This window comes from Motacilla alba, chromosome 4, assembly GCF_015832195.1.
Source record: "Motacilla alba alba isolate MOTALB_02 chromosome 4, Motacilla_alba_V1.0_pri, whole genome shotgun sequence".
NCBI lineage: Eukaryota > Metazoa > Chordata > Aves > Passeriformes > Motacillidae > Motacilla > Motacilla alba.
In genome coordinates, this window is record NC_052019.1 from 23,473,048 (window position 1) to 23,494,502 (window position 21,455).

General features: G+C 41.2%; 1 protein-coding gene across 7 annotated transcripts in view; it reads left to right on the forward strand.

Annotated features, from left to right (window-relative positions):
- The window catches only part of LIMCH1 (LIM and calponin homology domains 1), a 174,474-nt gene that overhangs the window by 138,285 nt on the left and 14,734 nt on the right, over positions 1 to 21,455 (forward strand). For 6 of the 7 annotated variants that reach the window (XM_038136554.1, XM_038136553.1, XM_038136557.1 and 3 more), the window contains 9 exons: positions 2,168 to 2,389; positions 11,800 to 11,893; positions 14,220 to 14,386; positions 15,060 to 15,165; positions 16,649 to 16,723; positions 17,434 to 17,462; positions 18,465 to 18,548; positions 20,189 to 20,281; positions 21,247 to 21,351. In XM_038136554.1, the coding sequence (XP_037992482.1) occupies positions 2,168 to 2,389; positions 11,800 to 11,893; positions 14,220 to 14,386; positions 15,060 to 15,165; positions 16,649 to 16,723; positions 17,434 to 17,462; positions 18,465 to 18,548; positions 20,189 to 20,281; positions 21,247 to 21,351 (975 nt within the window). The remainder of the gene's footprint in view (positions 1 to 2,167; positions 2,390 to 11,799; positions 11,894 to 14,219; positions 14,387 to 15,059; positions 15,166 to 16,648; positions 16,724 to 17,433; positions 17,463 to 18,464; positions 18,549 to 20,188; positions 20,282 to 21,246; positions 21,352 to 21,455) is intronic. The other variant, XM_038136555.1, reaches the window with a different exon arrangement.

Sequence of the window (21,455 nt, forward strand, 5' to 3'; positions counted from 1 at the left end):
TCACGTTGTTTACTTTCTAAAAACTAAGTCAGCTCTTTATAGCTAGTAAAAAAAGTATGCTGTGATGTATAATTTATTGAAGTCTGTCCCAGCTCTTGTGGAAACCACACCCCACCGTGTTTCCTAGTTGAAACAAGAAACTGATAATTCCGGTTTCTCCTATACCCTGGTTGGTACGCCCCGAGTTTACTTTTTAGATATCAGTGAATCATGGATCTTTGGGTTTTTTCTGATCCTTGCCACTTTTTTCATCAGGGGACCAAGATAATGTGTGTATATCACCATAATGTTATTGCATATATAATTCACATATGTGGGAAGAAACTAAGTCATGAAGGCTCCTACGCCCCGTGAGCAATCACAAAAAAAATCTGTTCGAATCTTGTTCACATGATGTGAAAAAATGTGATTTGTCTCAGTAGGAATTATTCCCTAGCACATGTAGTTGTAGCATTGTTTTCCCTTGAAATACCAGTCTGTCAATGATTCTTGGCTCTGGTGACAATGTGTTGACTTCCTCCAGATCAGAAGGAAGGGAGTATGTCTAACTCTTCAGCCAGGGCATCTGTCCTGTTCATCCGAACACTTGGTTTTCCTCCCTAATATACATAGAGAAATGTCTCAGTCTAAACAAAGACCCTGAAATGAATGGTGCAGCCTGCCAGTGTTTTCCTGGACGTTTTACTTTTGAGATCTTTCATAACCTGCCTCTCTAGTAGATAATCCAGCACACAGTCCCAGAAGACTTGGGGCTCAGTTCCTGCTCACGTTTGTGTTTAGAAATAAGCCCTAAGAGAGGTACTGTGTTAAGTGCATGATGTCAGTGTAGAAAGGGAGGGAACATTTTCATCTGAAAAACACTCAGAAGGAGTGAAACAGGTGGTGGAGCTGATTGTGCAAGGCCTCCACCTTCCTGCACATCTGGCAGAGCTAAGGATGCCCAGCACCTCAGAGATGGCCTCTTAGTAAATCATACTTATAAAGAACCAGCCTCTGGATTTATGTGTATGAGAAGTCAATGGAAGGAGTTTGCCCTCAGCCTGCTACTGATAATATATACTAGGTTGGAGTGCCACTCTTGAGGTATCCAAGCTGTTCACTCAATAAGTAAGGAAGGATCTCTGTGCACAGAGTAGCAAAGCCCTCCTTACTCCTCATGCCTGCTGACAAGCCTGTAAACATCTGTGCTGTGGCCAGGCAGGAGCAATGTGGTGGCATGAGACATGGTCCTCTCCTGGTCTCTCTCCACTTGGGGCCTCTTAAGGTGAACACCTAGTGAGTTCTCTGTAGCAAGACTTCTCCTGTATGCTTCTACAAAGAGCTCTTCAAATTGAAGGGAGTCTTTACATGCCACCTCCATTCAGAAAATGCAGTGTTGAAATGCCAAGAAGTTGTATAATTCAGAGGAAGAAGCCAAATCATATTTTGTACTTTCTTCTTTGCTTAAAAGTTCCTTAGCAGGAATATATGGCCACCAAGGAGCTAGCTTGACCCTGAGAAAAAAGTAGTTAAACTGTTTCCACACTCTCCTTTTCAAGGAGATTGGCTAAAGTAATTTTTTGTGAAAGCACCTATCTATTTGATTGCCTTATGGAGAGGGTGGAATGGCCAGTTTTATTTGCTGGTGCCTTGATTTATGAACTATAAAGAAACAAGTAGATGAGCTCTTCTGCTCTTGTCCTATCAACGTTCACATGACAGTGCTTCAAAAAAGTACAGACTGCTAATACTGTGGTGAGGTCATTGAGGTACATGAGCAGTTCTGGAGGTACATAATTAGTCCAGGAGAACATGCTTAGCTCTTGCATAAGGCAATGCAAAACCCAGCAGTTTTGGTCTAAATTTAACATAAAAATGGATTTTTTTAAAACATCCTTTGATATGTGATGCCCACAAAGGGTGTCTGTATGTTACTGGGAGAATGGAATGTGGGAAACCAGGAAATCCAGAAAAATTATTTCCTTGTGCCTGTATTTTGTTTATGAGTTCTCTAGGGTCACAGGGTCTTCTTCTGCTTTGGCCTGTTGAATGAAATATGTGCTTGGCTTCATTCCTCACTGATAACACAGACTGTGTTCATGATTGTAGTATCATGTTGAACTCCTGATTTCCTAAATTCCTTGGAATGCTACTTGTCTCAGCATATTTATTTAACTGTATTCTGCAGGTAGATGGAAAAGTCAGCATGAATGGAGAAAATGTCAACGGCACAGAAGAAAAGGATAAAGAATGTACAACAGTAATATTTACTCCTTCACCAACCAGATCTCTGAAATTTGATGGAGTAGCCAGAGGGGACAAGCCCCCGGTAGAGTTGAAGAAGGACCCCCCAAGTGTTGAGCTCAGTTTACAGAGGCCTGCCACTCAGAGTGTGCACAAAGAGCCAACAGTAAGACCAACACGAACAAACCAGCCTTACTTTCTGTGCCAGTTTTCTGTCTCATGATGTGTTTAATCACTATCTAATGATACCCAAGTGCCTCTGTTTGCCTTATTGCAAAAGGGTGTGCCCAGACCAGGAAAAAAACTATAAACAAAACCCCAAGTCCTTTGTAAATTAAAGGCTTCTTCCTTTTGTGTGTGGGTAGAGAAATAGGAGGGTAAAATTAAAAAAACTTTTTGCAGCCACTGGGGATTTTGGAGGGTTGTGCTTTTTGTTTTGTTTTGTTGGTTTTTTTGGGGTTTTTTTTTTGTCTTTTTCATTTTTGTTGTTGTTTTGGGTTTTTTTTTTTTCCAGATGCCATGCAGCTGATAAGCATGCTTTAAATGTGCTGGGCCAGGGAGAAATGGATTCAGTGTCCCAGCCGTTGTGCAGGTTTATTCAGCGCTTCTCCTAATGTAAGCTGATTAGATCAGCAACATAATTGGACTGTGTGAGCCATTATAATTAGTCTCAGTTTTCAGTTTTCAAAAGAGGATGTGGATGTGCTGGCAGTTTGGAACATTTGGTTTTCATTCCTCTCTCAGAAACATTAGAAAAGGGGATAAGCTATTGAAATGCTCAGAGGGGCCAACATGCTTCTTAACTGCCTTATCAGAGAAACAAATTAATTTTACCTTTTCATCTTTCTCTCCCCCTCTTCCCCAGAGAAAAAGCCAGGAGTAAAACTAGAGCATATCACAGCAGGCATCTAGATCCTACAAAACTGTAATAAAAGTAGATAGTAAAAACAAAACAAGAAATAAGGAGAGGATTGCAAAGAGAACATGTAAAAGGGCTGCAAGCAAGTGACAGCACAGGGAATTCTCACCATTTTTTCCTGTGTAACAACAAAGAGAATTGGAGATGTGGTGAGAGTTGGAGTATGATAATTTTTTCTTTCATCTCAGATTTCATTCCAAGCATTGGCCAGATGGATAACAGGGAGCGGGCAGAGATCTGTCCTGGGGCATAGTGGCTCATTCATGAGAAAGGGTTTGTGTTTTACTCCCCTGCTTAATGCCAGTCTCTAGCTATGGACAACCAAATCATGGAGCCTGCAGCAATCATGGGAACTGGAGTGTACCATGAGCACAGACTTGATTCTGTCAGAGGGAACTGCTACTGAGTCAAAAGTGAATGATTTGCAGATAGGGCAGGACTGAGGCTGCTCCTGTCGCAGCAGTTTGGCTGTGAGGGAAAAGTCAGGTGAGGATTGCATCTGATACAGAGGAGCAGGTAATGGGAGTGTTTGGAGAATAGAGAAGAACCTCAGCTTGCTGGAGATTAGAAGCTCAATGACAATCCAAAAAGTAGCGAAGTGAAAATATTAAGGTCTCCTTTTTAAGGACTTTCAGGCCTAGTTAGAGTTATGAGGAAACTCAGCAGCAGAAGTCACTGTTAGGTCTTGAGTGTGCTTGTATCTGTTTGATGTCCTATCATCCTCCCCTTTCTACAGCTTTGAGGATGATATGGCCAACTGAACACAAATCTTTCTGTGTCTGGTTTCTCCTTCCAATTCTTAGCTCTTGTGGTGATACTGGCAAAGGAAGGAGAGGAGTTTGACTGCTCAAATTCCTTGTGACTCTTGACATTCACAGAATAGCTCCTGGTTTGTCAGCTTGAATGCACTTAATGATGAAGCCTACAAGAGAGAATGAGTGTGCACCAAAATGGTGCTAGTGACAGTGTCCATGCTCTAACTACAAATTTTATATCACTAGCCTCACAATTCCATCAGCAATGTTACTAGGTGCAAATCATTCTAATTACTCCTGGCACTTCAGCTTCAAGCAAAGATATGTGTATTAAGCATGTCAAGGGCAGAGCAAGGAGAGCAGACTGCTTTGAGGTGGGTCTTCCATGGGAAGACAGGTGGAATGCCCTGAATGTGATGAGAGAGAAGACAAGGAGATCAGCATGTGAAGGGAATTTGCCAGCCTAAAAAAAAGTTTCCGGTTCTGTTTCTTATGGATGTTTACTTTTTTGATTTTACAGGTCTGCATGCCTCAGACTAAGGCATGGGCAGTAACTTAGCTATTAAGCATACAGGAGGGCCTTGGTTTGTTGATGGAAAGGGCTTAGATAAAAGATTACAGAGATGGGACATGGTACTGATGTTTGTTTCTCCACTGTGGGTCTTGGGACACAGACAAGCACTATAGACACCTTGATATGCATGTGATTGGTCTGGGGCCTTATCTGCAAGAACTGGGCAGCTACACTGGACTCACTTCACTCAGCCTTCTCCCTGTACTTGTTTTACTTTGGACTTTGGGCTTTGGACTTTGAACTAACACAGTGATGTCAGCCTCATCTGCAGACTCTGAAAGGCTAAACTGCTCTCTGAAGGGTATAACCCCTCCTAGGAAGGTTGGGAATCCAGATTAGGAAAGATAAGATCCTTCTGGGCTTGTTCCACTCCCCCTAAAACGAGACCTCTTGATCAGTAGGATACTGTATCTAGCTGTCACTTGCAGCATTCCAGAAGGGAAAAAGAGGTTTGATGTTTGCTTCAAGGATGGGATGTTTGCTCCAAGGATGGGACTTCCAAGCTACATATTCTTAGAAGAAAGGAAGCCTTCTGAAAGCCTCCACTATCACCTCCCACAAGGAGAAAACAGGGCTGTAGGTTTTCTCCGATGCTTAACCCTTCTGACATTCCAGAAGAGGAGGAGAAAATGACAGAAACAGGTGTAGAAAAGCAGCTGAGATGAAGAAGAGCTGTCTAGAGTGGGAGAAATTACTGAAGCTCTTTTGCCTTGAAAAAACTGCTTCAAATTAAGCATATTTGCAAAGCCATTTCTAAACTTGCTTTCACTGTGTTTATTTGTATATTTTATTGATTCAGTTCTTGTTAGCTGTGTCCTTTCCAGGCTTTGAATAAGATTCACAGGCAATAGTTCTGTTAAGAAATGATGAGTCAGAGGTTTGTTTTTCCCCCTCTAGTTGCTTGTAGATTTGGGTTGATTTTGTGTTTTATTCATTAATTTTCTACTCCTGGTCTTTTTTGTGAAATATATATTTATTTTCATACACTCCTTACCTATGGCACTCCTGCTTCCACTTGTGATTCTCTTCCTGTTCTTTACATGCCCCTTCATAGGCTGCTCCCCTGCTGTTTCAGTTCATTTGTCACACCTGTCTTCTCTCAGCCTGGCAGGCTTCCCTTTGAAGTCCCTTCTGTAGTCCTAGTTTGCATCTGTCTGGCTGCCCTCAGGCGTTGTCTGCAACAGGGGAAGATGCAATGCAACTGTACTCCAACAGTGCTTTTGGCCTGAAGTTTATTTAAGTTGCACCACTTAAAACATTAATACTACTGAGGCTTTTGGGGAGCTAGGGAAGTGCAGAGATCATTTCCTGTAGGTGAGACCTCAGTGTCAGTTGTCCTTTTGAGAAGAGAAGGTCCTATATGTGAGTCAAATAATGTTCAGCAACCAGAGACTGACTGGGAAACGTGTACATCCTGCCTAAATCTGCTATGAAATGAGATGCAAAAACCTGCAGCAGGTGGGCAGGACAGTAAAGAAAAACATTATTAAAAAATATACTATCTCTAGAGTATATGTAGAGTATTAGGTAGAGTATAGGTAGTGTATAAGTGATTTTACATGAGACTTACCTTTGCTTAAAGTAGCTCATGAAATTTTGCCTATGATTAAAGGCTAAAAAGGATAAACTTGACCTACAAACAGGAGGAAAATATCCCACTGGTGTTTGTGGAGCAATGTGGTGCTAAGAGGGGTGGTAGGTAAAGCATACCTATACCTCTCAATGCAGCTGGAAAAACTGAGGCACAAGCCCAAAGACTGATCAATCAGTGTCAATACCAGCAATAATGTGAAAATCATCTCATCCTGGTCCAACCTGTCTGCCACTTAGGCTGTGTTTTCTTCCCATTTTACAGAACAGTGGTGGACACTATGAGTGCTGAGAAATCTGCTAGCTCTTTGAATCAAAAGTTGGCAAAGTAAATATTTTATTTTAGAAGAGTGTTTGTGCAGATTTTAGTGTAGGGGAATTAATTTGTCAGTAAATAAGTAACATCACTTTATTTTAACCAATCTTTATGCAAACATGTAGAAATTATTGGCTTCCTCTAGCTCTAACTTTGCTCTGATCAACCAAAAAAAATAAATATAGGCAGCAACCTAAAAAAGATCAGGGTGAGGTGATGGTGTTGGTGGAGAGAGATAACTTTCTTTTATTTTTTCTTTAGCTAGCTTAAACTTGTCCATTTCTACTCACTGCATGCTTGGCACAAAATGCACTTGTTTTCTATATCCAAGTAACACTCTCCTTCATGTTGAAAAATTCACTGATTGAACTGAGATTAAAGTATAAGCTTTCTTGTGGTTGAGGATTGTTGGCCAAGCTACAGGAGAGCAGGGCTGAATCCTGGTTTGTACATATCCAGTAAGACAAGTCTTTGTTCTTTGATTCATTACGAGATACACTGGGAGAGTAAGTCTGTCTGTTCCAGATTGACAGCTTTGCCTTGAACCACACATGAAAAGATGCACGGAGGGCTGGACTACCTGAAGGGAAAAAGGTGTAGGATGAGAAGTGCAAGCAGCAAAGCATCAAAGCAGATAGAAGGGAGCTCTGCTCAGCATTTGGTTATGGGGATAACATGCCTGTCTCCTGTCCTTCAGACAACCATGTACTTTTCACTGTCTGTCAGTGAAAGAAGCTAACTTTATACCCCAATTAAGCAGTAATAACTCTAATGACCATCAGAAATACTTCATACTTTCTTGCAACATTTTCAAGACTTCTCTGTCAGTTACTGATTACCCTGATCTTTTGTTCTAAATAGCTGGCCTGAATATAGCATTATATAGCTGGCAGATGACTTAACCTGTTGAAGCAGTGTTTTGGCTGTAGTACTATATCTGGCATAACATGCAAGAAACTAAGCTGTGCCATCCCAAGTTTGTGCCATCATTACCACTCACATCAGCTGCCAACATTAATTTTGATGAGGAAATCTTTGTATGAAAATTTTTTAGTCAGTGATATGTGTAGAATTCGAATTACCGAAGTTTTGTGATTTGTCAGACAATTTTTACATGTGGCTATTGATGCAACCAATTTCATTCCTGAATGGTTTTACAGAATTTAAATTGTAGTTTTAATCTGATGCTTTCTGATATCTCTGCATACTCACTGGTTCTAGATAGCTTGTTTTGTCATGCTTTCATATAGAATAACAATATTTCACAAGATTTTGTGTGCAAGCAGTGTTAACTGAGCTATGTTTCAATTTAATTTACAAGAAGGATTAATAAAGTTCTACTGTTACTTCCATTGGAGTTTGTATTCTTGTAGAAGTTGTGATACTTTGTGTGCTAGGTATTTCTGGTTATTGTATTTTTAGGGTTTTGTTAAGGGAGTAAAGTTCTGCCACAGCAGTAGCCAATATGGCCATTTCTGGCTTGTATGATCTTAATCAAAGAAATACTTGGACTGATATCCTTCTTTATGTGATTAAAATCCTGACTCTCACAAACTGAACTAATTTATTTTCATACCTAATAGGTGTTTGGTAACACTATATGCTTGTGCTTGTGTCTTTGTTAAATGGATACTTTGCTTAGCAGAACACAGTTGTTGCTTTGTCCTCTGTACTGATGTGCTCATAACCACAATTGCCATCACAATATTTAACTTTCCATCATGAATTAGGGCTAAGTCATAAATGGGGAAGCTTACTTTAACTCCTGGGCATCCAGATGCATGGGGTAATACAAACACCCATCCAAGCAGACAGCATTCTTCAGTATTTACAAGTTTTAATAGGACAGCCTCGACACCAGGCTGATGTGTGGGCAGAGATAATCAGAGCCCCCATGCACTGGGGTTTTCCATACTCCTCTTGAAGGCTTCATTGCCTGTTGTGGTGTTGTGTGACCTTCCCTCAGGCACCTCAGCAGAGCCTGTGTTTGGAATGGCTCTGCTGCCCTGCAGAAAGAGACCTCTGCCCTCACACACAGAAATGACGGAAGGGTGCTGAGAGGCTACATCAGTCCTTCATCCCAAGGCATGAGAGCTCCACACAGAACTGAAGCACCTCAGAAATGTCACTCACTAGGTTACTGAGTCTTTCAGTCAAAATACAGTCCTCTTAGGTGTAATGAAATGTTTGTACACCTATTTTTTATGTTCAGTGATAACATCATCATCTGCTTACAAATATTTATGAAATGTGAAACATGATAGCCTGTGGTATAAAAGATATTTTATCAATTGTATCAGCACAAGAATTTTCTTAAGTGTATCATATACCTGCAGATAAAATACTAGATAATACTACATTAATTTGGTGTTATAAATAGAACTAAATTTAGTGGAAATAAGAGCGTTCCCCAGTGAAGTTGACTTAATTTTTTTATAAATTAGTTATTAATCAGTTTTATATTTTTAGGCGTATGTCACTAGCATTTAATTGCTCAGCAGAGGGAGGAGAAAGAGTCAAGTCTCGTGAGCAGGAACAGAACTTCTGCAGCATGCCATTGGAAAGTCAGATTTCCTGCAGCAAGTAGTAGCTCTTTTTTCTATAAATAACGTTTATGCCTATACCTGATTCAATCTCCTGGATATAGGTTTTGTGTAGGTTTAGTTATTGTGCTTGTGCAGGACAGCTGCACGACTGCACCGTGTGGGTTCCTGAGGTAACTCCAGACCCAGAGTTACCGCAGTTCCTGAGGTAACTCCAGACCCAGACCCGTGCATGATCCAGGTGCATTGTGTCTGTGCATCATGCATCACTGCAGCATTCACTGGGCAACAGTGAATTTTAGCCCCTCTGAGAGGCCATTGTGGCTGTGCCCTTTCTCCAGCAGCAGCTAACATCAGCAATTGACTTTCTTGGCAGTTTAACACCCTTTGTATTGACCCCGGGAATATAACAGTTTATAGCTTTAAAGCCTCTGAGGTTGAAATTAAAGTTGAATGTATTTATTGATTTTAATTTTTCAATTTGGACAGTTCCTTTTTGAGAGTGAAGGGTGAAATCCACTGTTTTACCAAAAATATTATCAATCTAAATACTAATAATTGAAATCTACAACAATTTCTTTGTGAGGCTTATGGTTTGGACCAGTGGGTGTTGAGCCTCTTGCTTTTCCATGTTTAGGGAAAATCCTGAGCTCTCAATAATAGCAATTTGTTTAGGTTTAACAGATTTTTGTTGGTTGTAGAATGGCATAGAATAATTCAGGTTGTAGGTCTCTAGCTGAGTCTACTATGCAAAACAGGATCAGACATGAGATCATGAGGTTGCTAAGGGCTTGATTCAAATCTGGAAAATGTCTGAGTCCAGAGATGGCACAACCTATCTGTCTGCCCTGTCCTCATGCAGAAAAGAAATACTTATTTCTGCTTTAAGCAAGGTTGGCAAGGATTTCCTGTAGCTTCTCCCCTGGCCACTGTTGCATCAGGAGCCAGAACTGAGGCTGAAGAGGAAATTTTCTTTAGTTGCAGTAGAATTCTGCTGGGGCTTTTACAATGAAAACTCTCAGTGACACTCCAGGTTGGCATCCAGATGGACTGGAGGATAGAGAGGTGTGTTATATGAAAGAAAAGAGCAACTGAGTGGCAAGAGATAAACCTCTGGGGCACAGGACTTGCAGTCTTTGGAGCATTTCTCTGGGGCTGTGTTTCAGCCTATGCCTCATCTCCAGCGACCATCCCTCCTGGGAGTGTGTGAGATATGGAGGGAGAGGTCTGTGCTTTCCTCACTCTTGGTGTAGATGCATTCACAGGTGGAGGTGGTAGAGAGGAAGTCCTGAAACTTTCCTTGTTACCTTTTTAGAGACTCTATTTCACTTTCTGCCTCATCCAGTTCAAGAACTGCTTTTGGGCAGGTGGGAGTTGTGTCTCCATGTCCTGCCTGGGGCAGAGGCTGAGGCTGGCAGAGGTGAGGGTGCACTGGAAAGTGGTGGCAGTGATGAGGATGGCAGGCAGCCAGCCCCAGCAAGTCCTGCTGCCTCTAGAGACTTGTGGCTGTGGTCTGGTGCCTGTCCTGCTGAGAGGTGGCAGCGCAGCCCTCGGCAGCTGCAGGGCCCTTCTCTTGTTCCCAGCACTGCTGGCTGCCTGCTGGGCTTGCCTGGGTCACTGGCCTTGGCCATGGCCCCACACCAGTCTGCACCTTTTCCTTGCAGGGCATCTTCCTAGACATGTTCCTGCCTCTCTTGAGAGCATGTCTCCCTCCAGAGAGGAGACAAGGCAGGGATTCACAAGCTTTGCCAGCAGTAAAGTTTTCTGGAGCTTTGTGGGGTGTCCGCAGGTGTTGACATCCTCTTGGCATAGCCAGCAGATGTCTCCAATTATGGAGCTGTGAGAGCCCAGGCCTGTTTTTCATGGGGCATGTTCAGATAAGGGGCCATAGGCTCATGTGGGCCTGTAGGCATAGGAAATAGGATCCATACATAAGGTGAGGGTTGATTGCTGCCTGCAGAAAAGAGGAAACTTGATCAGATTTCCTCCTTTACAGCTGTTAAGAAGATGGAGGAGTGGGAGGAGGACAGGAAAGAGAGTCTACAATAGGCTCTTTCTGAAATATGTTACTTTTTATTTCAAAAATTGGTCTGCATTTTTTATATTCCTCCCTTGAATGTGCCATTTTCTAGATCTTGGATGCATTAGAAGCACAAGCTGTCAGCAATGGCTGATAGCTTTGCTGCAAATTTTTCTTGATTTGCCTTCTGGAAAAGCAGACATATGGTGGAAGCTGCTGAATAGATCAGCTGAAGTGTTACCTTTGTTTTGACAGTGTAGTTTTAACTCTGCAACAGCCCTGTCCAGGTCAGGAAGCTTGCTTTTCAAAGGCATTTGAATCATTGGCTTGATACGGTCTCACCATATTTTTTCAGTCCTCTCTTAATAGTGTTTCAAGTATTTCATTGCCTTTAATACAAACTCTGGCTTTTCCCTTCAGATAACAGATTGTTTAGACAACCATGAAATAAAGGAAGTATTTCATTACTTTGCCACTTTCCAAACCCTAGTATGTGCTATCTGTTCACTAATGCATACATTTGTGTGTTATTCTGGAAGGGGAAACTAGGGGTGAAATGTGTGCTTATCTCCAGCTAACACAATCCAAGATATCCTACAGTTTTAAAAGCTTGTAGGAGCTATTCCAAACCAACCACATTAATGGCTGATGATGAGGGATTTGAAAGGGAGATTAAAGCACAGCCATTCAATACCAGAATGGGCACATATTGCTCTGAAACATTCTCCCCAACACCCTGCTGAGCTCCACACTGATGTGGTTCAAACGCACTACAAAGGAGCAGCAAGCACTGCCTTGAGGAACTAGCACATACTTTTATTTCCACTGTACTCACTCCATGCTGTGTTCCTCTCTCCAGGCCTCCCCAGTGGAACTGGATGGAGCTGACAGCCTGCAAGCCGAGCCCAGCCCCAGCAGTGTGACACCTGCCTCCCCGGAGTGCCCATCCCCAGGTGGGTGTGCTGCTGCCCTCACCCCTGCCCTTGCCCTTCCTCGCTTATGGGCCCAGGTTGAGGCCCACCCTGTGGCAGGAATCTGCTAGGAGCATCACCAGCAGCACCAACAGGGCTCATTAGAAAATGCTGCAAATGTCAGTAGTCTTGACACAAAATGAAATTGTACGCTGTCAGAACAGTCATTCACTGTAGCAGCCTCCCGAGGGATGTGTTAGAGCCCCTGTGGTGGGAGTTTTTTTTCAGGTGAAGCTGGACAGGGTGCTAAAGAATCTCCTCTAGGCTTCCTTTCCCACAAAAGGTGGGACTAGATGGTCTGTTGAGGTCCTTTCCAGCCTGGGCTGTTCTGTCATTCTGTGGTTGAAATGACACACCTGAGTTGTCCACTTGGCCATCTGTGCCACTGCATGCTATAACCAGAAAGCAACAAGGGCACAAGCTACCGGTCAGTAATAGTTTCTGTTTGACACATTTTTTCCCCCAAGACGTTAAGGAATGGGAAGAAAGAGTAAGAAGGGGCACTTCAGTCCCCACAGGGGCTTTAAATGGACAGTATTGTGCAGACTTCTAATTTTCTGCCTTAAAGCCTTTATGCATGATTCCTAATCTGAGGAAAGGAATTTGCTGTTAGAATTTTAAGCTGTTTTCCCCAAAAGTGTGTTTCTGAAACATTGTCTTTAACTAGGCACTTTATTTGCTGTATACTATTATACTAAGTTCACTGTATTTTTTTGTTGGTCATTTTTTAAAATGTGTCTATTAAAGTGTAGCTTGGTATGGGTAAGTAAAAAGTATAATGTCAGGCAGGTGTTTAAATGAGATCTCTGGCTGTACTTGGTATGTAAAAATAATGCTCCTATTTGTTGGGGATAAATGTGACTTAAACAACTGAGCTTTGCCCTCAAACATCAGTGAGGTACCATTCCCCAAAGATTAGAAGCACATGGGCTGTTAGCAAGGGCTCATTAGCTGCCTTCCTTTGGCTCCTAGATGCCAAAGTACACAGTTTAACATTTTTGAATTGCATCTGGCAGGTAATGTAGAAGGTGCAATCTTGTAATGAAATGACCAAATTCTCCTCTCAGAAGTCAACAGTGATGAACTGGTGCTGTCTACAAATCACAAAGCCATCTTGGCTTCAGCTCCCCAGCTGTCAGAAATGTTAAACCATAAGTACTGACAGCAAATTTTAATATTGTCTGGCAAGGAAAACTGACATAGCATTGCAAAAATCGAAATGATAAAGTAACATGGAGTTTTCATTATGTCTGCTTTGGAGGGATGGATGGGTTCCAAACTGTGTGAACTTCTTGTAAACAGCCTCCTCTGCTGTTCAGTACAAGCCAAACACTTCCGTGCTGTGGCCCCTATGCCTCTAATGGTGGGGGAATGGCTCCAGAGGAGGGTGCATCTGCCTTGGCAGCAGCAGCAGCTCTTGTCTCTGCTTGTGTCCACATTCTTAGTGGAGTTGTGAGCTGCATATCTTTCTTAGCTTATTCTCCCAGCCTGTCAAAGAGGTATGTTCAGAAGCTGCCAATGCTGCTGTGGTTGGAAAGGGGACAGGATCTGAAGTCTCTCCTTGAGGAGGTTGGAGAGATGTCTGGGTGCTCATGCAGTGCCTGAGATGCTGGTGACTGCTCTGCTGCCAGTGGTGGTATCACCTATCAGCAGTTCAGCTGTCACAGATCTAGACCTGTGTGCTTCTAGTCTCTTCTCCCAGAAACCAGCATCAACTTGCTGGGTTTCTTTAAGAATTAGGTTGTTCCAGCCCCAGGCTGCCTGTTAGCTGTTTGTTTGTTGTCTGATGCTTAGCTGATTGTCAGTGGAAGTGGTGGGTTTAGTGAAAATAGGCAAGCTGAAGTATCCTCCAGTGCTGACAGTGACACCATGTCATATAGCTACTTGTCTCTGTACCATCTTAGGGTAGGATCCATCACATAACTTCAGTCAGGAGATCTTAGCTCAGTAGGCCCATTGTAGGTTACAGCTCATCTCAGCCAGAGGAGTGCCTGAAATAAAACTTTGTGCGACTCTCTCCCAAGGGCTTCTTCTCTGGTTTTGTTGACCATGAAGGGTGTCCCATGATGCCCAAGTCAAGTGTAAGAACATAAATTTTGATAGGTGAATTTCATTCTTTCAGTCTTGTCTTTTCTGAGAGATTAATTTTTCCTGTGTTGAAGAAAAAAGTTTATTTTTTCAAAATATCCAGTAAATGGGCTCACAGTACATCCAGTAAGAAACTGGATTGTAAGAAGTAGGCATGTTTTATTTGAAAAAGTATCTTAACCTTGCAACATTATCTCTTATATGTGTGGATTGGGTTTAGATCAAAAGCAATTCAAGTCAACTGCAGCTTGTTCCAGCCCTGTTGTGAAGAGATTAGAATTTCTTCCCAGTCCTGTCCCTTCAGAGGAAACTGCTTCAAACAAGAAAGATGTGAAGAAAGCTGAAATAGAGCAGCAGAAGGAAGCAGAGCTCCCTCCTACACAGGAGGTACGTACAGACAAGAAAAAGAGGGAGTGGGGAGAAAAAGAAAAGAAAGAGAAATATCTTACACATAAATATTATTTATAATTTAGTGTAAATTGGTATTTTTCTCCAAAAAATGTCACTTCAGGAGTGACAAAACATGACCCTGAAGGATGGTTTCAGCTGCCAAATCATGTGGTCATCAGAGAGTTCCCCCTCAAAAGGAACTCCACAGTGCATGCTTGTAGCATTTGAACCTGTTAACTGATGAGACTGGAAATGAGAACTTAACTTACAAACCCCAGTCCCATCACAAGTTGGGAGGACAGAATATCCAGGTGGTGCAGACAGTGGAACTTATCCTCTTAGTCCTCTTGAAGTGCTGAACAAGTGCCAGTGGTGGCAGAGGTAGCAAACAGCTGTGAGCACACTGCTCTTTCAGGTCAGTTAGATGTTGGTTAGTCAGATGGTGTTAGAGGACTGACTTTGCTGTGCAGGGCAGAGGGAATGTCAACAGGAAACAGCTACCAGTTACTTACAGGACTTCAATACTGCAACTCCCTGCTGTCATTCTGGAGATAGAGGCTTCTTCTTTGATAATGTTGTTTCAGAAAATAAGTAGAAAGGGTTTAAGCTGACCTTTGATTGAACCTGTTGCTTTTTTAATGCTGTTTTCTGTTCCCAAATGTCTGAACAGGCGATTAAAGCAAAAGCCCTGGAAGAAAAGGGGAGTGTAGTGCTGCCATTTTTGAAGAAACTACCCGAAACCAGCCAAGTTACTCTGCATAACTCTGGTCTACAAGGTGAGCAAAAAGCATTTGGAAAACTCAGCCAGACAGCAGCTGAATATGGGCATGTGGTGTTCAGGGAGATGTGCCTAATCCATGACTTGGAGGGTTTTGGAGCTAAAACAGCAATTTTCTAGTTTCATTAGTTGATATTGGTAGTGTGGCTTCTGTGAGGAAAAGGATTCTTCTGGCTATTCCCCTTAAACAAACAGCAGAAATTTGACACAGCAGAGGGAGAGCCCTATCTTGCATTTACCTGGGCTAGCAGTAAAGGCTGTATTATGTCAATGAGTATTACATACTGCTGCTCACAAAGAAAAATGACTTAGCAATTGGCTTTATCTCACAATAACAATTTCTGGAGACAAATCCTGCATTCAGCTGCTCTTGTGGAGCTCCTCATCGTAGATAAACAATACACATACCTGACCACATCCTTGAATTTGACCACTGCCCAACACAAGTTCTTACAATGCCTTTTTCATTGTCTTCATGACAAAGTTTTGCTTGAGACTGATAATGTTTACTAGTTTGATTTTATATTTCTTTTAAATATGCATATATGTAGGTATTGTGGAAGAAAAAGAGAAAAATCAACTGAGGGCTTTTTTCTCATAAGAACTTCCTAGGTTGTTAATCTATAGATAATATACTGATTAGCCTCATGTTTTCAAGTTAAAACTACTGAAGGTGATCCTCTTTGAAAAAACTGAAGAGGGACTTTTTACAAAGCCATGGAGTGATAGGACAAGGAATAAAAACTTCAACCTGAAAGAGGGTAGATTTAGATTAGATATTAGGAAGAAATTATTTTAGGTGAGTTGCACAGAGAAGCTGTCGGTGCCCCATCCCTGGAAGCCTTCAAAGCTAGTCTGGATGAAGCTTTGAGCAATCTGATCTAGTGGAAACTGTCCCAGTCCATGGCAGGGGGAATTGAAACTAGATGATCTTTAAGGTTCATTCCAACCCAAACAACTCTATGATTGTCTGAAAAGGAATGGAATTCTCACATGTTTTTAGTGGGTAGGTGCTACCCAAACAGACTTTGAGAACAAAATCATCTTATGTTAAGCAAATCAAACCAATTATCAAGTGAAAGGTTGTAGGTCTCTTGCCTCGTCAGTTTTCTGACTGGTGCTGAAACACTTGGCTGCACTCTAGTGTTCACAGCATATACAGCGCTGACAGGCTCACAAAATGCATTAAAATCTGTATCTGCAATGGGAATGAATGCAAGCATTTTGCAAAGACTCAAAAGGGTGGCTGTCCTTGCATCAGCGTGCTTGAGCTCTCACCTATGTTCAGGTGCTGTGTTGCAAAAGTAGTGTTTAAATACGCACAATCCGTGTGATCTTCAGGTCCATTATAAATCAGCTGCCGTGGACCAAATCAACTGTAGACAAATCCCTCTCGTGGCCGAGGTGGCTCAGGTCTGAGAGTCTGTCATCACCTTTTCACCACGCTGTTTCTTGTTTTGTCTCCGTGCCCTCGCCTGCAGAGCCGCCCCGCGGGGCCATGGTTCCGCTTAGGGTCCGCAACCACTGGCGGCGCTCGCAGTTTTTCTCGCAGTCAGGTAAACGCGGCGCTGGGAACCGCTCCAGCCCTTCTGCTCTCCAGCCACAGGTGTCTTCGGACACGGGGCTGGGGTCAAAGCTGATCATCACTTGTTCTACCTCTCGCTTTTGTAGAAAATACCTATCCCTGCTGCACAGTTGACAAAGAGCTGTTGGGTTGCACATTGTTGTGATGCTTTGGTTTCAGGCACCCAAAAGAAATCCCTTGCCTATAAATACCTTTCTCTTAATTCCTTTTAATCAGTCTAATTTTCAAAGACATTTGGATAGAAAATGGCAATGGTTCTCTTCGTAACTGTGGCTCTTGAGTAGTGTAGTCCCGTCCTTTTAGCATTGCTGTACTTTTTCCTTCCTTGCACTGAATCACGAAGGGAAAAGTAGATCAAGGTAGGTAAGACTGAGTGTCTGAACATTGCTAACATCTGTGGCCAGAAGTAGATGGCATTAGCTAGTGGTAGAGTAGAACCTGATATTAGTTAATATTGTGCTCCTTTAAACCCAGATAAAAAGTAGTTTTGTTGGTGATGGGTATAATCTGATTTTCTGATTTATTTGCTTGCAATTAGTCCTTGCATTTGGTTGTGGGAGTAAATAGGAAACTAACATACAGATATAATGTAGATTTATTTACAGGCTGAGCAAATTTTGCTATGTTAAATTTAATCTTTCCTTGTTCTGGTTTTTTTTTTTTTTTTTTTTTTTTTACTAGCTGATTCTGATACTGCTGATAAATCAAATGTGAGTACCTTTTTTACATTATTATTTGGTTTAGTGATTTGTGTTTAGCAGAAAGTAATTTGTTATGCAAGCTCTCTTGTAACATCCCTAAATCAGAATGAGAACTTTTTCTCATGGACATGTAAGAGGAAAAGTACAACCCCAACGAAGGCATTGTCTGAATCTGGAATTCATGCATTCTCCTCCTATCTGGAGCTAGCTATACAGTATTTAGTAGCTGGAGCCACTAAAGCTTCACAATCTTTAAATAATATGTAGTTCTAAATTATCCATTGTATTTTAAATGCATAGAAATGAAAGGACTTCACAATTCTACTGTTTCCTCAATGAAACAAAAAAATCCAGCACACCTCAAATGCTACTTGAAGTACACAGTATTTCACATTCTGTTTGTCATATAGAAATAGATATAATCTCTTCCTATGAGATTCAAATACTACTTGTAATGGAAAGGGATATGACAGGAAGTATCTAAAGCTGCCCTTGATTTTAAAGATTTTAAACATATTATGTGATAGGATCATTAGTGAAGCCTGAGGATTTATTTAATTATGAATAAAAATTCAAAGCAAGGCTATAGGCTGTTGTGCTGGCAGACATAAAATGAGAGAATATTTTTGCAAGCTAAAATTGCTTTTCATGTTGTAAAGAAGATTACAGAGAGGCAAAATATATATGTTCTTTAAATTTGAGTCCCAGGAGATGACTCTATTCAGTGATGCTTAGAGCTTTCTTTAAGACCTTTTCCCCCCCTTCAGCTGAAGTTTCCCAAGACTTTCTTTGCAAACCAAATAATTCTTTTATCATGTGGCTACAAATGGGCAATCCCAAGTGTCAATGAAGCTAAGAATATTGTCTGCTAACTGAGAGAACTCTTATCTAGTTCCCAATTTCCCATTGTACCATCATTGGCAGGGTTTAATCAGGCCCAGTGCAGTTTTCTCTGGTAGCCATGTGAAGTGCAGTGTCACAGTCTAATAGCTTGGTTTTCCTTCATGTAAGCGTTTCAATTTTTGGTCCTGGGATCCAGAAGAAGAGCGAAAGCGCCAGGAAAGGTGGCAGCATGAGCAAGAGCGCTTGCTTCAGGTAGGAAGAAACTGTATGTCTCCCACTGTGTAGTTCGAATTATCCCTTTGGACAAAAATTGAGCATTTTGTGTCATGTTTTCCACATCCTCTGTGGATGCTTGAGCAAATTCTGTGGTAGTTGAGTGATAAATGCCCACACACACCTTCTGTGTGGTTTAGGCACTCTCGTGTCTCCCTTCCACACTCCATGGAAAGACCAAAAGGACTTGGTCTTGCAGTCCAGTGCAGAGTTAAGCTGAATGTGTTGGTCCTCAATTATATTTAAATTATGCTGAACATAGACTGTAAAACTCATAATTACTTGAAGCCTCTTTGTCAAGACTGAAGATTTGCTAACCCGGATGCCTCTTCTTTAACTCTACTTTAACTCTTCTTTAAAATTATGGTCTTAATAGCTTTTCATAGGATTCTGCTTTGTTCAGAGGTTTTTCTTGGAAAATATCAAACTAAACTTGGACATGAAAGGACTTGGGTTTGAGGGGGTTTTGTAAGAGAGGGAAATATCTTCAAGACAACCATTAGTTTTGCCTAGTGGTACAGTAAACTCTAAAAGTTATAGGTGTGTGTCCTAGTGGGAAGAAGTGCAGTGGACATGAGAACCTGAATCTCCCAGTCAGTCAGGAGTGTCTTTTGAAACTGTGACTAGCTTTGATCCCAAAGAAATCACATCTTTGTTCCATGTAACAGAAGAGCAAACAACTGTTCAAAGAGGGAGAATAATAAAATGGGGTCTTTTAATCCTTTAAGAAGGACTTGTGTATCTCTATGCTTTCTTGATATCATCTGATTTTGCACCTCTTAAAATGGTGTACAATTCTGATAATAATTTTTCTGGCACATGGGGGTACTCTCTCAATAGTAAATGCTTATTTTCTGGAATAGGCAGATGTGGTTGCCAGTCTGAACAGATGTTGGAACTGGTGTAAGAGGAAAGTGGAAGTCACCATTCCTCTCTGTATTCAAACCAGCTCTGGCAAACAATTTTAAACACCTCTTTGAGCAAAACTCTCTGAAAACAATTCTTAAGAAATTATCCCTTCAAGGAAGAAAATAAGCTATTTAGCTTATTATAATCTTACTCTGTTCAAATCTTTACACACTATTTATCTCTTAAACTTGCATAGTTATTCATCATTCATTAAATTGTATTGGCAAATCTCTTAAATTAGAGTTAATGGCATATCTCTTAAATTAGTCCTGGTACCTGCAAAACCTGCTTATTTATATGCTACTTTGCTGAAGTTTTTAATGTACAACCATTGCCTCAAGTGTTTCGGGGTCTGTGAAACATTTTTGAAACTTAATACAGTAAGATAAACAAGAAATTATTAACATTTTTGAGCATAAACTTAATTTCTGACCAAATATTTTAAAAATTCTAAGAAATTAGACTTCTTCTAATGTGTCAAAAGTTCCTTGAAGTTTGAAGGTGTTAAATGTAAGTCCTAGAAAAAATGGGCAAAGTGAAAAAGAAGCTTTTTTTTTACACCCATGGGTGTATCCAATTTTTATCCTTTTATTTCATCCTATTTCTGATTAAACCACTCTTAGCAAATTCCTTTTTTCTGTGGAGATACTACAGAATTTACTCTTAATACTGAATTCTCTGAATTTATCTGCATTTGTGTCCATGTACAGGAGAAGTATCAGAAGGAGCAGTACAAACTGAAAGAGGAATGGGAAAAGGCCCAGAGAGAAGTTGAAGAGGAGGAACGTAGATACTATGAGGAGGTATAAGGCTCAGAGGAGGAGGTTGTTTTGGGGGTTTGGGGTTTTTTTGTGTTTAAATGCACCCACTTATGGGTGCAAAAACAACAACAAAAAAATCATCCCATACCTAGATTAATTAATGAGAATCCTCTTCAAGGCTGAATTCTGAGGAGGATTGTTTCTCTTAAACACTGCCACAGATGTTGAGGAAGAATATTTAAATATTTGGACAGGTATCCTCAGCACCTCTGCATAGGTGGAGGTGTCTAATTGCTGTGCAAGTCTGGGTGAGTCAGCACAGCTGTGTCTGGGCACGCTCAGACTTCCCTGCAGGGCCAGAGCCCTGTGTATTTTGGCATATACTTGGTGCCTAGACTTGGTGCAACTCCAGGTGAAATTGTTGTCTGCCTTGGATTTGGTCATGGAGGAATTTTGTAACTGGCCTTACAAAAAAAAATCCACAGGAGATGTTCAAAGTTCGCAGTTGTGGAATGTTAACAATCCAGAAGATAGTGGTTTTCTTCTGTTGTATGAGGGTCATTATTGAAGGAAACTGGAAGATGTTTATAAGTTTTTCTATGCAGTATGTAGATGGATGGTTTCTCATCTGTGTTTGAGGGACATACTTGTGGTCTAAACAAGAATTTTTTTTCAACTTTCAGAATAAGTTTCTCATGTACCAAGGGTAATTTCATACTTTCATATTAAACTTAATATACTTATGCTCTGCGAAACAGTAGTTCCATGCAAGTGAAATATTCTTTCCTGGTTTGGAAATTCCATCTCAATGATAAAAGGAATGGAAGTGCAAAACATTGAAGCAAATTAAAAATTGAGGTGTTACCATTATTCTTGGTACCACAAGTCCTTAGCTGCCATCTAAATTTAGCACATAGCCAAATCTTATTTTTCTTATGTATTTCATAAGCTCACAGTTCACATTCTGTATTTTTGACCCCCACTCTCTCCTGATCCTCTTTCTTCAGGAACGCAAGATAATTGAGGATACTGTAGTTCCATTCATTGTTTCTTCAAACTCTGCTGAGCTCCTCTCCTCTTCTTCCTCTACCACTGAAGGAAACAAGACGGTGGTGAGTTTCTCATGGAGTAGTAAGGCACTGAAGAGTAAGCCATGTTTAGTGCAAAGTTTAATCCTTTGCTGAAGGCTGTCAAAGTCTGGAAGCAGGAAGAGTAA